General features: G+C 45.9%; 1 protein-coding gene across 1 annotated transcript; it reads right to left on the bottom strand.

Moving 5' to 3' along the window:
* Positions 1–252: 252 nt before the first annotated feature.
* Positions 253–13,900, bottom strand: RBP7 (retinol binding protein 7). The gene is made up of 4 exons (XM_028108163.2): positions 13,828–13,900; positions 3,442–3,620; positions 3,216–3,317; positions 253–403 (listed from the first exon to the last, which is right to left on the bottom strand). The coding sequence occupies exons 1-4, from the start codon at positions 13,898–13,900 to the stop codon at positions 353–355; spliced, it is 405 nt and encodes a 134-aa protein (XP_027963964.2). The 3' UTR covers positions 253–352.
* Positions 13,901–18,126: the final 4,226 nt, after the last annotated feature.

Here is an 18,126-nt window from a genome sequence, read left to right on the forward strand (position 1 = left end):
ATCACGGCGGTTCCGATGCTTGTTTTGTCCGTTTCCTCACTAGACCTTGAAGACGGAATTACATCCTGTTCATTGGTGTGTCCATGTTGCACCTAGAAGGCTTTCAAATACTTCTTCAAATAATGGGATACACTAAATTTAGAAGGAAAAAAAGTCAGGGTTGTTGGACAGGTTTATTGAAACGGAGCCGTTTTGCCCCAGTTAGAGTAAATGGCTTCTGGTACAGGCTGTGGGACATCTCTCGGACCACAAGTTCCCATCGCCAAACCAGGACAGACGAACATCTGTTCATGTGGGGATAGATTTCAACGTTAAGCTGCAGTCACACATGGGCTCTGTGGCTGGATACAGCTCAGGCTCTCTGGAACGTCTGTTTGCACACTTGGCCTTCACAGAACATTTCCTAGGGACAAGGAGGTATAAGAGGAGAAAGAAGATGAGAGGGCATGCAGGCTATTATTGTTACTTAATACTCGCAACACTTCTGACTCCAGATATGCGGTGTCTTTTCCAACTGGGTGTCCAACAATTCAATTCGATTCTGACACTAATGACCCAGAGCTAGCGCACACCCCACAGGTTAAGTAAGGCTCAGTCCCGAAAACTGTTCCCACTTCAGACATCTGTTCCGAGTCCCAGGCCACCCGAACTTCTGACGGGCCAGCTATGAACAGGATTCCCATGACCCCCTCCTCGGGTTCAGTAATGTGCAAGAACGGTTCACAGAAACACTCTTTACATTTACAGGCTTATTATAGAGGATACAAGTCAAGAACAGCCAAATAGATGCATAGGACACAGTATGGGGGTGCGTGTGCGGACCGTCCATGCCCCTTCCAGGAGTGACGCCGTCCCAGCACATCAACGTTTTCACCGACTAGGAAGCTCTCCAAACCCTCGCGTTTAGGGGTGTTTGTGGAGGTTTCGTTACATAGGCATGATTGATTAAATCTTTGACCATCTGGGAGACCCCAACCACCAATCATCTCATTAGCCTACAGGAGACACTCATTAATTACTCTGGAGGTTCCGAGGGTTTTAGGAGCCATGTATAAAGACCAAATACTTATTTTGTATTATATCACAGCATAGCAAGATTGCCCTGTGAGTATCCTCAGAGGAAGGCTCCTTCTGTTCTCTGCTTGGGCAGAGTTCATGGATATGCCAAGAAGGATGCATGCAATTTGAACATTACTTCTTACAACCAACTCACCTGTATATCCTCAAACATATTTGTGTTTTCCTTGAGGTTCCATATTACATTTTTGTGATGGCAAGTTTCTTAATTTTGTTTCTATTGTCAGAAGAGTATAAGATTTATCAATCTAGAATCAAAATATCTTTTTTTTCTTTTTCCAGAGAATGCTCCACACCCAACCCGGGGTGTGAACTCATAACCCCGAGATCAAGAGTCACATGCTCTATGTCTGAGCCAGCCAGGCGCCCCCAAAATAAAAATATCTTCAATGCCTTTGTAATCGAAAGACCACCCATGTCCAACTTTAAGATAAGTGCTCTAATTTTGTTTTCGTGGGTCTGGCTTAGATTTCTGTACATTAAGGCAAAAAGGCATAGAGTTGAAAGCACACATTTTTATCAGATCTGGATTTGAATCTCTACTTGGCAGCCTTGGGGAATTTCTAAATCTCAGTCTCTTCATTTGTAAATGGAAAAAATAGTGTCCCTTTCACAGGATTGTCTTGAAGACCAAAATAGATAATGCATACAAAGATTTAGCACAGTAATTGAGCAAAAAATCATCACTCGAAAAAAGTAAGCCATTATAATATATATGGCAAGAAGCAATTTTCATTTAAAAAGCCATAATTAGGGGCACCTGGGTGGCTCAGTCGTTAAGCGTCTGCCTTCGGCTCAGGTCATGGGATCGAGCCCCGCATCGGGCTCCCTGCTCGGCGGGAAGCCTGCTTCTCCTTCTCCCACTCCCCCTGCTTGTGTTCCTGCTCTCGCTCTCTCTCTGTCAAATAAATAAAATCTTTAAAAAAAGCCATAATTAAGCCTTGATGTACAATTTTATACCTTCTCTCTCTCTCTTTTTTTAAGTAGGCTCCACGGCCAGTGTGGAGCCCAATGTGGGGCTTAAACTCACAACCCTGGAGGCGCCTGGGTGGCTCAGTCGTTAAGCGTCTGCCTTCAGCTCAGGTCATGATCCCAGGGTCCTGGGATCGAGCCCCGCATCGGGCTCCCTGCTCCGCGGGGAGTCTGCTTCTCCCTCACCCACTCCCCCTGCTTGTGTTCCTGCTGTCGCTATCTCTCTCTGTGTCAAATAAATAAATAAAATCTTTAAAAAAAAAAACAAAAAACTCACAACCCTGAGATCAAGACCTGAGCTGAGATCATGAGTCGGACGCTTAACCGACTGAGCCACCCCAAGCGCCCCTATACCTTCTAAATTATATTTCAAAATTATTGATCAGCTTGAGCTGTAACTAGTATGTTCATGAAGTGCTGGTGGCATCTGCAAGGAGACGATCTTTCGGAAGTAAGGCAACTAAGTAGAGAGCGGCAGTGATGTGAATGCCTCTGACAACACTCCTCTCTGTGAATTCTTCCTCAGGAAATAAATCCACGGATGCAAAAGGCTCTATTTACATAAAGTTAAGCAATAGCAGAAAACACCCTAAAAACAATACTCCTGGACACTGAGACTATGGAAATGTTTTCTAAAAATGAATAGTTCACCAACCTGGTAGAATACTAGGAAGCCAGTTTGCTACCTTATTTTATGTATATAAAATATATATTAAGGTAAATGTAATATATGTATGTATTATATTAAGAACTGTATTTTTTTCTTTTTAAAGGTTTTATTTATTAATTTATTTGAGATAGAGACTGAGAGAGAGCACAAGCAGGAGGCGGGGAGAGGGAGAAGCAGGCCCCTCACGGAGAAGGGAGACTGACCCCGGGCTCCACCCCAGGACCCTGGGATCATGACCTGAGCCGAAGGCAGACGCTTAACCGACTGAGCTACCAAGGTGCCCCTCTATATTTTTTTCAGTTAGTACATGATGAATTCAACAGGAAAATTATTTTGAAACCTGGAATATGTTCTGTCGTAAATGAAAAAGACTACTTCACCAGGCACTGGAAGGTAACATGCCAAGTTGAAAACAGTGGGTTGGAATGGCGGAAACACTGTCATGGTTTAATCCTGTATCATCTCATGGGACGTAAGAACAAAATGTGGCAAGTACCAGATGAAGTTTGTCCCCTTCGATCCAATGGGTCCAGCCTCTGTTCTTCTTCTCCCCCTTCTGGACACAGGTGAGTCTGTCATTGTCCCAGGTGACCAAGCTCTGCATGAGACAGGGGAGAAGAGGTTGGTTTGCTATGGCAGGCTCCTCAACGGGTACTAGGAAGGCCCAGTTAATCTTGCAAAATCAAGAGCCTATGTTATCATTTGATTTTTTTTTTTTTTACCTTGCATTTCTTGTTATCCAGGCCTTTATTATCCTCATCAAATTCTTCTCCAACTTTAAATGTAACAAGGTAGTTCCTCAGGCTGCTGTATGTGTGGATGGTAAAAGAATCCCCGTTTTGCTCAATCACTTTCTGTGGCTTCAGCAACTTGGCTATCTTACGAGTAGCAAAGTCAATACCTTAAAAAACAATTTTTATTTATTTTTTGTTTTATTTTTATTTTTTTAAAGATTTTATTTATTTATTTGAGAGAGAGAGAATGAGAGATAGGGAGCACGAGAGGGAAGAGGGTCAGAGGGAGAAGCAGACTCCCTGCTGAGCGGGGAGCCTGATGTGGGACTCGATCCCGGGACTCCAGGATCATGACCTGAGCCGAAGGCAGTCGCTTCACCGACTGAGCCACCCGGGCGCCCCTAGAAAACAATTTTTAAAAAAGAAGTCTCAACGTTGACTCGAGATGCAAAAGCAAAGAATTTGGCAGCTGTCCTCAGACCATTGTATTTCTTTTTTTTTTTTTTTAAGATTTTATTTATTTATTTGACAGCGAGAGAGACAGCGAGAGAGGGAACACAAGCAGGGGGAGTGGGAGAGGGAGAAGCAGGCTTCCCGTGGAGCGGGGAGCCCGATGCGGGGCTCGATTCCAGGACGCCGGGATCATGACCCGAGTCGAAGGCAGACCCTTAACGACTGAGCCGCCCAGGCGCCCCGGAACCATTGTATTTCATCACTAGTGTTTCTTTTGTAATTTCAATGCCGTTTGCTGCCAAAATTGGATCTGTAGGGAGTTGTCCTGGTAAAACTCTATCCAGAGGCTTGGTTAAAAAGCTTGAACCGCTTTCCGGGAAGAGTCATTGGCCGGCTGTGCCTTCGGTAATAATGGATCTGAAGCGGGGCCTGGGAGAAGCAGCTCTGGGAGTCCCCCCAGAGGCAGAGAAGAGTCCAAGGAAGCCAAGCGTACAGGACTCAGGCCCCAACCCAAACGCAAACACAGCAGCTCAGCCTTTGTCTGCTTTGTGTATTTACACTTTGGATTAAGACAGCATTTGTTAGAGACAACGGATGCATCACTGAACTCTACCTCTGAAACTAGTAATATAGTTAATGAATTGGATTTAAATAAAAATTTTAAAAGCATTTGAAGAGTTTCTAAACAAAAAAAGTCAAAAGCCACTGTAAATATGCATATACTACTATCCATTTAGAATTTTTTTTTTTTTTTTTTTTAGATTTTATTTATTTGACAGCGAGAGGGAGAGAGCACAAGCAGGGGGAGCAGTAGCAGAGGGAGACGCAGGCTCCCCTCTGAGCAGGGAGCCCCATGCGGGGCTCGATCCCAGAACACAGGGATCATGACCCAAGCCAAAGGCAGACGCTCAACCATCTGAGCCACCCAGGCGCCCCCAAATCTTTAATAAACCCTAAAACGGGACGCCTGGGTGGCTCAGTCGTTAAGCGTCTGCCTTCAGCTCAGGTCATGATCCCAGGGTCCTGGGATCGAGCCCCGCATCGGGCTCCCTGCTCCGCGGGGAGCCTGCTTCTCCCTCTCCCACTCCCCCTGCTTGTGTTCCCTCTCTCTCTGTGTCTCTCTCTGTCAAATAAATAAATAAAATCTTAAAAAAAAAAACACAAAAACAGAGTCACACACAGAAATATGGAATGCTGAGAAGATCCAGGCTTTGATATAGACAGTGGATTTGAACCCCATTTCCCTTTTAGTAGCTTTGAGCACATTATGTAGCTAGAGGTAACTGTTGCTGTTTTATTTTACTTTATTTTTTTTAAGATTTTATTTATTTATTTGAGACACAGAGATAGAGAGAGGGAGGGAACACAAGCCCTGGGAGAGGGAGAAGCAGGCTTCCCGCTGAGCAGGGAGCCCGATGCGGGGCTCGATCCCAGGACCCTGGGATCATGATCTGAGTGGAGCGCAGATATTTAACAACTGAGCCACCCAGGCACCCCTACTTTATTTATTAAGTAATCTCTACGCCCAACTTGGGGCTCAAACTCAAAACCCCATGATCAAGAGTCACACGCTCTACTAATTGAGCCAGCCAGGCACCTGTTGCTATCTTAAGTAGGGTAGCCAGATGACACTTCAGGCAGGAGCTAAATGAGGGGAAGAAGCAAACCATGCAGATTTCTGGGGAGAGCATAAGGCAGAGATCACAGGGAGCCCAGGGACACCAAGGAAGGGTATGCCAGATGGTTTCAGGAACCACCAGGAGCCTGGGGTGGCTGGAGCAGAATGGGGGAGATGAGGAGCCGAGAGGATCATGAGTTGAAATGTGGGGGTACCATAAGGACCACTGGGCTCTAACTCAAGAAAATGTAGATGGGTGCCACTGGACCATTAGGTGCAGGTGACATGGTCTGATAGGCAGTCAGCCGCTACTCTATGCTGGCTCATCACCGAGACATTTCTGTGAGCCACAGAGCATGCATGGTTCCCCCATTTAGGATTATCCTACTATGTAAAATAAAGTCCCAAGAATCTTCATTTCAGAGAATTACATGCCTTAATGAAGGTAGTTTGGTTCCAGAGTTGACCCCTGTATCATTTTTTAATTTTTAATTTTTTTGTTTTTTTTTTTTTTTAAGTAATCTCTACATCCAACGTGGGGCTCGAACTTACAACCCTGAGATCAAGAGTCGCACGCTCCACCGACTGAGCCAGCCAGGTGCCGATCCCCATTTTAATTTGTTTGCCTAACAGATTTCCTTTTCATCTGACATGAAACTGCCACTCAGGGCTTCACAGAGAGCCTTTCCAGTCCAGAAAACTTGGCCAAGCACGGAGCAGGGCTCCTTCAGCATCTCATTAACCCCAAAATAATATAAATGTCCTTATTTTGAGAAAACTTTTTTTTTTTAATACACCTAGAATGCAGGGTTTTAGCTTGAGCTGCAAATGATCCAGTCTTAACTGGTTTTCAGCAATGTTTAAGCACTGGGGCTAACGCCTTAAAATACTTATCCCATTATAAATAGACCAAGCCAAATTTAAAATAGTTATTGCTGACTTTCCTTAAACCCTATTCTGTAAGTCAAACACAACCAACCAACTCAACAAACAAAAAACAAACTTTAGATTATTACTTTACATCAGTTATACTTTTAAAATCTGTGAGCCCGGGGAGCCTGGGTGGCTCAGTTGGTTGGGCGACTGCCTTCGGCTCAGGTCATGATCCTGGAGTCCCGGGATCGAGTCCCACATCGGGCTCCCTGCTCGGCGGGGAGTCTGCTTCTCCCTCTGACCCTCTTCCCTCTCGTGCTATCTCTCATTCTCTCTCTCTCAAATAAATAAAATCTTTAAAAAAAAAAAAATCTGTGAGCCCCACACTGGGTGTGGAGATTACTTAAAAAAAAAAAAAAATCTGTGAAGTGATTCATTGCCAGTAACTTTATAATCCGTACTACCATGTTGTAATTGTTACTTAGGGCTTGTCGTTTTAAAGATGAAAATTTATTTTTTTTTAAGATTTTATTTATTTATTTGAGAGAGAGAGCACGAGCGGAGGGGTAGGGGGAGAGGGAGAGGGAGAAGCAGATTTCTCATTGAGCAGGGAGCCCCACAAGGAGCTCAATCCCAGGACCCCGGGATCATGACCTGAGCTGAAGTCAGATGCTCAGCCAACTGAGCCACCCAGGTGCCCTTAAAGATCAAAATTTAAATCAGCTTAAGGTCTGGTCAATTTCGGCCAGTCCACCTCAGTGGTCCAAATGGCTTTGTGCTTGTAAGGCTTTTATCCAGGCTTTTCCATACCATTAGGTTTTTCCGTAGGAAATAAGACATTCATGCAGAAGGAAGAGATGATCTAGCTATTTTGCATTCTATTACAAGTGTGTATACCCTTTAGGGCAGGATCTCAAAGAAGCCGACAGACATACACTTTTCTAAACTTCATCTGTTCACATTAACCCTTAATCCCAAAGCCACTTCTAATCTTGAGGCGACGTGGGTTTTGGAGCCAAAGAGAAATTGGTTTTAAATCCCAGCTTACATGGTGATCTCCGGCAAGGTGATCACACCACCACCTTCTCGTAGTCATCGGGATTAAGGACGATGATGGGGACAGAATGGTGAACACCTGCAGCCATTTAGCAGCTGGTTCCTTCCTGCCTGGAGCTTCACACCCTGGGTCTTCCTTGGCCACTGTGGGGTCCACCAGGAACTCCCAACCCCCAGGCTACCTCCTCCAGACTTTTTTAAAAAATATTTTATTTACTTATTTGAGAGAGGGGTGGGGAGAGCACAGAGGGAGAGGGAGAAGTAGAGCCCCCCACTGAGCAGAGTGCCCGATGCGGGGCTCGATCCCAGGACCCCGGGATCATGACCTGAGCCGAAGGCAGACGCTTAACGACTGAGCCACCCAGGAACCCAAAAACAAAACATGTCTTAGTTCACTGTGTAAAGTCATAATGATGTAGGAAAGATGTTAGGGTTCAAAGCTGATGGCCAAGAAAGAATTCTTGAGATGTCTTTAGTTTTATTAAAGCTCGGGGACATGATCCGTGGGCAAAAGGAGCTGCACTGGGGTCATGACGAGTGGCCCATTATATACTTTTAAGTTGGGAGGGGGTCAGGGATAGCCTAAGTCTCCCAGATATTTTGGAAACAAGGTTTCCAGGATCCCGGGGAGCTAGCTATTGTTAGGAAAAGGTCCTTTATTACTGTTCAGTAAAAACTCAGTCATGAAACTCTTCAGATGTATATCGGTGGGTCATATGCTTGGAGGATGATTGCCAATATGTATCTTGGGGGGTAGAGACAAAGGAAGTTTCCAAAGGAATTTTATATGTTAAAGTAGACTTACAGGATCCCGGGGGTCGGGCTAAGATTGCCTTCTGCCCTTAGCAAAGTGTCAACACCGAGGCACCTGAGCTCCCAGAGGAAGGTTACTCTGCCTGTTTCAAGGACTTGTCAATGGGCTGTAGGAAGTAAGGAAATTTAATTTTTCTTTTTCCTTTCTTTCCCACATCAATAAGACATGGTGAAGATAGGAGAGAAGGCTAATTCATAAAATGTACTTATTAATTCAAACAACTGCATTTAAAAGGAGTTTCAATTTTTTAAATGTAATACAGGATTTACTGTAGATTTTCTACTAAAGTCTCCTTGCAATAAAATATACCTAACATAAAATTTACCATTTTATCCATTATTAGGCATACAGTTCAAGGGTGGTAAGTAGTTCCACAGTGTTGTCCAGCTACCACCATTATCCAATTGCAGAATTTTTTCATCCTCCTAGGCAGAAACTCTGTTCTTGATGGGGCATAGGTCACGCTCCCCCAGAACATGGTAGCTTGGCATACTGAATAGTTCAAGCTGAAAGAATTTGAGGAATGGTATGTGGGAGAAGAGCTTTCTGACCTTAGCCCTAAGCAGGTCCTAAAACCGTCATTCGAGAGGTGCCTTCTCGACAACGGAGGTTAGGAGCATCCTTATCTCTGAAAACCTGGGACACAGAAGGGAATCTGAAGAACAGAGCTTGCTAAATTTCTACCTTTGCTTGTTATGTTTCATTTCTAGAATTTCTATTTGTTTCTTTCTCGACTCTGCTATGTTACTTTGTATAGATTCCGGTTCTTTGCCATAATTAAGCTCAGCATAACTGCTTCTTGTTCTATTTCAGATAATCCCAGTGTCCGGAGACCCTGTTTCTGTTGTTGTTTCTTCGGATTCTTGCTAATAGGGTCTTTTAATTTTTTAACAGCTATACTGAGGTATAATTGATGTACAAAAAAACAGTACATATTTAATATGTGCAATTTAATGTGTTTGGACTTAGGCACACACCCATGATACCGTCACCACAGTCACAGCAACAGACAGAGCCAACACCTTCCAGAATTTTCTTGTCATGTGTTTTTATCTCCATATGTACTTGTATTATTTCCTGGGCATTGTTTCTGTGGAGTGTGCATATAGAGCTGGCATGACGTTCTCTTCCTCCAAAGAGGGTTTTTTTTAATTGCTTTTAAGGCCACTAGCTGTCTGGGAGCACCTGAACTCAAGTTCAGGTCTTGAGATTTTTCTGGACCACCAAGATGATTCACAGTGAAACTACAGTCTGTTCAAAAGCTGTTTACTTCCAGGTCTCCCTTACTCCTCAGGCGGACCTTTCCAGAATCCCAGCCCAGAGTAGGGTGTTATAGAGTCTCTACCCCTGACTGACTCAGGACTCCCACTTTTGCCCCCTCCCCCAATCCCATGCCGCTCCCCAAACTGCAGCTTAGTCTCACAAACACCCTGAAGGTAGGAGCCATCCGAAGAGCAAGGCTCCCTTCTCTGGATTCTTATTCTCTCCTAGACCTTGACATGACAATTCTTTATTATTTTGGTAGCTCTCGCATGTTCCTTAAGAAGCTTATATATACATACATATAAACTGTAGAAACAATTCAAGATCTTGCTCTCTTCCTCCAAAGAGGATTTTGTGTTTTGTTTTGTTTTTTTAATTGCTTCTAAGGCTACTGGCTGTCTGGAAGCACCTGAATTCAAGTTAAGGTCTTGAGATTTTTCTGGACCACCAAGATGATTCACAGTGAAACTGCAGTCTGTTCAAGAAATATATATATATATATAGTCCAGCTTAATTTAGCTATCTTCTTTGGGAGAGTTAGTATAAATTGATTTGCCATTAGCAGAGGCAAAAGTCCTCAGGAAAGGTCTAAATACTTCTGCATAAGTTGGCATTAGAACATACATAAACATGGACAATAGGTTTTACAGTACAGTTCACCCTTGAACAACACTGGGGTCAGGGTTAAGGGAGTGCCCACCCCCCCGCCGCCCCGCACTTGTGTGCTCCGTTGAAAATCCTTGTATAATTTTTGGCTCCCTCAAAACTTAACTATTAACAGCCTCCTGTTGACCAGAAGCCTTCCTGATAACACAGTTAATACACACTTTGTATGTGTATTATGCTATATTCTTACAATAAAGCTAGAGAAAAGAAAATGTCATTAAGAAAATCGTAAGAGAAAATACATGAACAATTCTATACTGTATTTATAAAAAAAAAATCCTCATATAAGCAGACCCACTTAGTTCAAACCTGTGTGTTCAAGGTCAACTGTAGTTATATTCTGCAGTTGTCCCAAGGACCACTTGACACATCAGAGAGCCCCAGCACGTCTTAAATTTTAATTGGCATCTGAATCACCTGAGAATCTGGTTAAATGCAGATTCTGATGCTGTAGATCTGGGATCTGGGGTGAGGCGCAGAGTCTGCAAGCTAAGAAGCTCCTGCTAGTTCTGAGTAACAAAACCCTACCCTCATCTGCTCCTGAGCCCCTAATCTGCCCAGGGGAGACTGGGTTGACCCTGGAGGCTGTGTTCTTTATAATGTTTGCCAGATCACTTTCTTCCCAGCTTATGAGGAACTGGCAAGAGGTTTTAAGTCTGATTTCAGCTATCATATAAAATACAAGAGATCTCTTGGTCCGTAACTGAGATCCTTAGAATATCCGATCTGGCCCAACTACCTTGTTTAACAAAAAGGGAAACTAAAGGAACTCAGAAGTTTTGTAACTTTGACTCTATGACCACAATCAATGGCTAAGCTAGCTGGGTTTCCGGTGTGACACTCCGTTACACTCAACAGTCTCTCTATTCCAGAAATCCTTAGCATGCTTACATTTCTTTTGGAAAACAGATTGCAAGTAAGAGTTACATGTGTTATCGGGATCCAGTATCTTTCTGGAACCTGAACCAAAAGTAAGAATAGGGGTTGAGAGGCAGGATGCTGACTCAGTACTACATGGCTTAGTCCTCTGGGACGGGAGTTGGATGATAAATAAATATGTCAAGTAAACAAATAAATGGCCTCTGCTAGCCTCTAGGACCTAATATGGTGGCAGATCATTGTTAAGCCTCTACTGACATCATGGGAAAAAAAGGTATCAAACAAGGGATCATAGCAGAGCATACCGAAAAGCAAGACAGTGTGGGGACAGGAGACGGATGGTACTATACACATGTGAAAAACACTAATTCTGACATTCAGAAGGCTGCTTTGTTTGTTTTGTTTTGTTTTGAAAGATTTTATTTTTTATTTGAGAGAGAGTGAGAGCACAGAGGGAGAGGGAGAAGCAGACTCTCTACTGAGCAAGGAGCCCGATGCGGGGCTCAATCCCGGGACCCTGGGATCATGACCTGAGCCGGAGGCAGATGCTTAATTGACTGAGCCACCCAGGTGCCCTCAGAAGCCTGCTTTGTGATACCAGACGGACTTAGCACAGGATGTCTTCCCATACTTGGAATGGTGACTCTTGACTCCATTCCCTGTTGTCTCAGAGGTTTGCTCTAAAAGCCACGGAGATTGTCACAAACACAGTACACAGCAAGGCAACATTCGAAGCCATCACCTGACATTTAGCCTTTATCCCCCACACAAGTAGCCAGATCGCAGCCAGATAAATCAGGGAAGAAAGCACTTAGGGTCACATGTCACCACTAATTTGGAGGTGAGCAGATAAGTAAAATATCAGGACCTACCACCTTTGGGAAACATAAGCATTCATTCCTACCTAGAATTGGAAACAAAGGAAATGAGATTCAGGTTGAAGGGTGAGCAGGATATGCCATCCCAAAATAGGCCACTCTGGCATACTGATTATATGGAACCGAAGGTACCTGGGAAGAAGCCGACAGAAGCAAAGCTCTCTGCCCTCCTCCATTTGCCTAAAAGCAGGACGTAAATTTGTCAAGTTGTCCCCTCTCCCCTCTGGTCCAGGACAGGCAGAAGTTAGGGAGGCAACTCTGGTCTCTTAGCAGCCTAGAGATGGCCCCAGAACTTACATGATAAACCTTCCCAACCAGCCCCTTTGTTAGTTACCTTCCCCACAATTCGCTCCCCAGAAACTAAACTCAAAGTCTCCGTCTTGTCACTTCTCGACAAAGTTACTACTCTTTGCTAAGATGCCCTACAGACTCGCTCAAGTTCCAGCCACGCAACATTTGAGTGCACCCAGGTGCCCTCCCCGCCCATGTGCAACTAACTTCTGGTGGTTAAGCTGTCTTTTGTTCGTCTAATTTACCCGGCCCCAGCCCAGGAACCTAGGATGGGATGAGCAAAGTATGTCTTTCCTCCGCTGCGGGGTTTTATGGTGGTCTGAATCAGAGTTAGCTTGAGAAGCCCCGGACTTCCCTACCTGGTGTGAGAAGGGAGGAGAGAAGCCTACCAAAAGCACAGAACTCTTAAAAACACACTGGAGCCACAGAACTGTACATTTCAAAGGGCTTAAATGGCCCATTTTATGTATGTATAGTTTACCACAATTTTTTTGAAAAGAAAAAAAATCGGACCCCTCCCTCCGTCTGAACTTACAGATGGAGAAACAGGCCCAGTGTCAGATAAGGAGAAGCCAGAGCAGCTGCTGGGTCCCCATGCTCCCAGCAGCTCTAGCCACTGATGGGTGTCACTTAGGGGAAGCGCTTGGCACCGAGGTGCTCTGATGCCCCACATCTGAAGAATGACAGAGCAGGACAAACTGGGAACCGGTAAGGAAGGGAGGCGTTCTACCATCAAGGGCGGGAAACATTCTCCAAGCCCTCTGGGAAGCAAGGACATGGGTCAGACCCCCGCCACCCCTTACACACCCCTGGCGGCCACCAAGTACCCTTCCCTCTCAGGCGAAGAAGCGACCCCTCCGGGCACCCACGACTGTCGCCCCCCCCCCGCCCCTCGCCCGGGCAGGCCCTGCCTTCCCTGGGGCCGAGGGTGGGTGGCCACCAAGGGGTCTGGATTTCCTGTCCCCACTCAAGACCTGGAGGGGAGCGGGGAAGTCAGAAAACTAAAGATTTCCAAAACGGTTCCCAAACTCCAGCGGGCACCAGAGTCGCTGGGCGGGGTGGCGGGGACCTCCTGCACCACAGCACAGCCGGGAGCTCGGACTCCGAGGGCCGGCGACCTCCCTAGCAGAGCCACCGGGCTCCGGGAAACCCAGAGCCCCGCCGCAGAGAGACCGGGACGGGGATCGGAGCCCCTAGTCCTCCTGCGAGGGGGCCGGCGCCTCAGTTGTCCGCGGTGGGACAGGAGACTTGGCCACCGGGCGGGTAGAGACCGACGGGGGCAGAGGCGGACCGAAGGGGGACGGGGGAGATGGAAGGACGGGGGGGGGGGGAGACGGAGGATGGACGGGGGAGGGTACGGAAGAGGGGGGAAGGGGTGAGGGGACGGGGAGACGGAGATGTAGGGACAGGGGGTTGGGGGGACACTGGATGGTCGGGAGTAGGGCCACAGGACGGGGAGACTGGGAAATGGGGTGGGGGGGACGGAGAATGGACGGGACGGACGGAGGAGCGGGAGACGGACGGGGGTACGGGGGTGCGACGGCCGCCCCGGGAAACGGACGGCCAGGCCAGGCCCGCCCTACCTAGGGCCAGCATGTAGCCCTCGAAGTTGTCGCTGCTGAGCAGGTTCCAGGTGCCGCTGAAGTCGGCGGGCATGGCGCGGCAGGGCGACGGCGGCCGCGGGCGGCGGGGCCTCGGCTTATCTGCGGGCCGGGAGGGGTGGGGGGAGGCGGGCCGGGGCGGGCCCGCGAGGTGACAGCAGCGCGGGGCGGAGCCGAGCCTGGACGCACCTGCTGGGAAACCCTCTGGGCTCCGGCCGGCCCCGCGCGTGGCCACCCCTGCTTCCTGCGCCTTCCTCCTCCTCCTCTTGAGCTCTAAACCCTGGCGCGCCCCACACCGTGTTCCCGGCCACACTTTTTCCCTCTGCCTGCATGGTAATAATGACCGAGGGAATTCAAACGCATGGCATCAATTAGCGTCTCCGGCCAAGAAACCCAACTCTGGTGGTCTCAACATACGTAGAGGTTTGTTTCTCTTAACTATCAAGCAGTCCCGGGATGGGTGATGATTTGGCAACTCCCCAAGGTCGAAGTGGCGTCGCTGTGATTCTCCTGGCCTTTTATGCCTGCTGGTTACGTCGCCATCATGAACTGGCTGCTGGGTTTCCAGCCAGGACATCCACGTTCCAGGTGAGAAGGAAAGGGGAAAGCACCACCTGCCATTATCCCGTCATTAGATTTCTGTTTACAGTCATTGGCCAAAGCTATGTCACATGCCATTCTTTTTTTTTTTTTTTAAGATTTTATTTATTTATTCGACAGAGAGAGACACAGCGAGAGAGGGAACACAAGCAGGCGGAGTGGGAGAGGGAGAACCGGACTCCCCACTGAGCAAGGAGCCCGATGTGGGACTCGATCCCAGGACCCTGGGACCATGACCTGAGCCAAAGGCAGACGCTTAATGACTGAGCCACCCAGGCGTCCTGGCACATGCCACTTCTAACTGCAAGGGAGCCTGAGGAATCTCCCATCTCCTCTTCAGTCTTGACAGTAGAGAAAGGCAACAGAGAAGAGGGTTGGGAATGGAGGCTAACCTTCAGTGTTAGTCACAAACACCATCCATATAGGCTGGCTCCAAAACTTAGAGTCTATTTCTGATCTCACCCATGAGCTCCAGACTCTCAAATATATCTTTATATTTAATATACATATTAAATATAAAGATTTACATTTATATATATTTCAAAATATTTATATTATTTATCTTTATATTATATATTAAATATAAATCTTTAAATATATACTTGTATATTAAAGATTTTTTTATTTTTTTATTATTTTATTTTAAGTAGGCTCCACACCCAATGTGGGGCTTGAACTCACGACCCTGAGATTAAGAGTTGCATAGTCTACCAACTGAGACAGTCAGGTGCCCCAAGATTTTATTTTTAAGTTCTCTACACCGAATGGGGGCTTGAACTTACAACCTGGAGATCAGGAATTGCATGCTCTACCAACTGAGCAAGCCAGGCGCTACAGACTCAAATATATTAATAGTTAACATTTATTGAGCGCTTACTGCGTATATTATCATTCGTCACAAAATCTTACTTCTCCAATAGTTACATTATTATGTCCATTTGACAGAGACAAAAACTGAGACAAAGAGAGGTTATACAGTTGGTGGGAGAGTCTGGATTCAAACCCAGGCAGCCTGACTTCTGACTTCCTGTGCCACCTCTCACTTCCTGCTTGGTGTCTCCACTTGGATGTCTGAAACGCATCTCAAACTGAACACATCCAGCTCGGCACGCAATAGTTATTCTTCGCTTTCCTTGTCTCCATAAACCACATGACTGGTTTACCAGTCACCTGGTTGCTCAAGCCAAAAACCCAGTAGATACTGTGGATTTCTCTCTTCCCTGATCATCCATTTCCAATCCGTCAGCAAGTCCTGTAGGTTCTACTATCCTAAGCTAAGCTGCCATCATGTCTTGCCTCCTCCCTGGACTTGCTGCTTCCCCTCTGATCCCACCAAACCATTCTCCACACTGTAGCCAGGAGGGCAAGCTTTTGAGAAAAGTAATTCAGATCTTTTCACTCCTCTACTTAAAACCCTTAGGTGTTGTCCTATTTTTCTTAAAAGGAAATTTGCACTCTCTCCTATGGTTTATAAAGCCCTTCCTGATTTGGCCTCTGGATACTTCTCCAACAGTATTACATTCTGTCTTCCCCAACTCAGGAGCTCCAGTCACAGCAGTTTTGTTTCCTTCTTCAGGGTCTTTGTATACAGTGTTCCCTCTTCCTGGGATGTTTTTCTCTGGTTTTTGCATGGTTAGCTCCTTTGACTTCCAGTTCAAAAGTCACAATTAGGGGAACAGTCTTTTCTAATCATGCTCTTCATGGAGAGAAATTCCCCCTAAACACCTTGGCTTCTTTCCAAACCTACTTCTTTCTCGTGGAAGTGGAATGAGTTCTCTGCTTGGGGGCAGCAAGGGTGACCACCCATCCTGGTTTCCCCAGGACTGAAGGAATGCCCAACACATGGGACTTTCACTGCTCCAAGTGGAAAAGTTCCAGGAAAACCTAGAATGTGTTGCTTGCCTTAGGCACACAGCCACTGAACCAGTTTTCTCTACTAGGTAGAGTTAATCTATCAAACATTCTAAATGCAGGGTATTTCCACTTTTTCCTTCTCCCCTTTTGACATGGACTCGAGAGTGTATTTTTTTTTTTAATTTTATTTATTTGACAGAGACACAGCGAGAGAGGGAACACAAGCAGGGAGAGTGGGAGAGGGAGAAGCAGGCTTCCCGCCGAGCAGGGAGCCCGATGCGGGGCTCGATCCCAGAACCCTGGGATTGTGACCTGAGCCGAAGGCAGACGCTTAACGACTGAGCCACCCAGGCGCCCCTCGAGAGTGTATTTGTTTTACAGATCCAAACTTTCCCTCTGGTTGACTGCTCCAAAGTCTAGTCTAGGGGAGTTAGTATATAAGCTATTATTGCTCCCCCCAATTTAATGGCTTAAAAATAACAAAAATCATTAATTTCCTCTTAAATCTGCAATTTGGGCATGGCTTGCAGGGGAAGGCTCATCCCAGCTCCATGTAGTATTAGCGGGAGTACCCTGACCCTACATTGGCAGGGTAGAAGAAGATATTTCCAAAATGCCTCATTCTCACTGTTAGCAAATTAGTGCTGGCTGTCTTAGCTTGGAGCCCAGCCAGGGCTGTGGGCCAGAAGCCAGGTTCCTATCCATGGGGGGACCTGTCCATGGGCTGCTTGGGCTCCCTCACAGCATGGGTGGTTGGGTTTTGAGAAGGAGCATTCCAAGAGAACCAGTAAGATGCCGCACTGTCTTTTATGCCCTAGTCTCCGATGTCACATGACGTCATTTCCGCTGGAGTCACACGCCTACCCAAGTCCAAAGGGAGGGAACTTGGACCTCATTTCTCAATGTCACATTGTAAGAAGAGCAAGTGGGATGGGAGGTCTCATAATAGCCATCTTGGAAAACACATAATCTGTCACGGTTACCTAATTCTGCTTTGAGCCTCACAGCAGGCTTCAACTTTGAACGTTTATCAGACTTTCTCAGTTGTAAAGATGCTATTTTCTGGGTGCCTGTGGGCTCAGTCCGTGGAGCATACGACTCTTGATCTTAGGGTCATGAGTTTGAGCCCACTTGGGTGTAGAGATTACTTTAAAAAATTTTTTTAAATGCTATTTTCATTCATTTGTTGCTTTTTTCATTTTTCATTTTATTTTTCAGTTGGTTTAGAATGTGGACAAAAAAATAATTGACTCTCTTCAATAATGACTCTCACCCAGAATGAGACTGTTGATTCTCCTAACTATAAGACATTGATTCCTTTGGTGGAATATGACAGGCTGATATCAAATCCTGGATTAGCTATATTTTGCCATTTAATGGGCAGAGAACGATGAACTCTGACCAGATTCTGGAGCATGGAGCCTATTTAAATTCCAGAAAACTAAAGGAACAGGACACGGAGAAGTCACACTTACTTCCTACCTTTAAAATCTTATTGTTCTAAATGTTGGCCTGAAAATGAAAGTCACAGAAACAACTAATAATAATTTTAGCATCTGTGCTTGTTGGTATGGCTTTTGGCTAGCTTGAGCAAGGGCCATGTAGTATGGATAGAGTTGAATTTCAGTTGAAGTGGACATAGACTGAGCTTGGCCATGGGATAAAGAGTAATTTTCTCCTCCACAATTCTTGGATCTTTTTTCTAGACTAGGACCAAAAGTTATCTCTGGAAAGAGGGGTGAAATTTATTTGGCCAATTTGAGCCCTTTCTTTCTCTGCATTTGATATTGGCCAAGTAAATCATAACATTATAGCCAAGATGAGATC

Source organism: Eumetopias jubatus, unplaced genomic scaffold, assembly GCF_037043125.1.
Source record: "Eumetopias jubatus isolate StellerSeaLion01/CBP00866 unplaced genomic scaffold, mEumJub1_p1.0 scaffold_4, whole genome shotgun sequence".
Taxonomy (NCBI): domain Eukaryota; kingdom Metazoa; phylum Chordata; class Mammalia; order Carnivora; family Otariidae; genus Eumetopias; species Eumetopias jubatus.

Excerpts from the sequence above, each read along its gene's own strand:
- RBP7 (XM_028108163.2), bottom strand. The coding sequence starts at position 13,900 with ATGCCCGCCGACTTCAGCGGCACCTGGAACCTGCTCAGCAGCGACAAC. Across the intron at positions 3,621-13,827 it reads GGGCTACATGCTGGCCCTAG|GTATTGACTTTGCTACTCGT; the intron begins GTAGGGCGGGCC and ends TTGTTTTTTAAG. Across the intron at positions 404-3,215 it reads AAGGGGACAAACTTCATCTG|GAAATGTTCTGTGAAGGCCA; the intron begins GTACTTGCCACA and ends CCTTGTCCCTAG.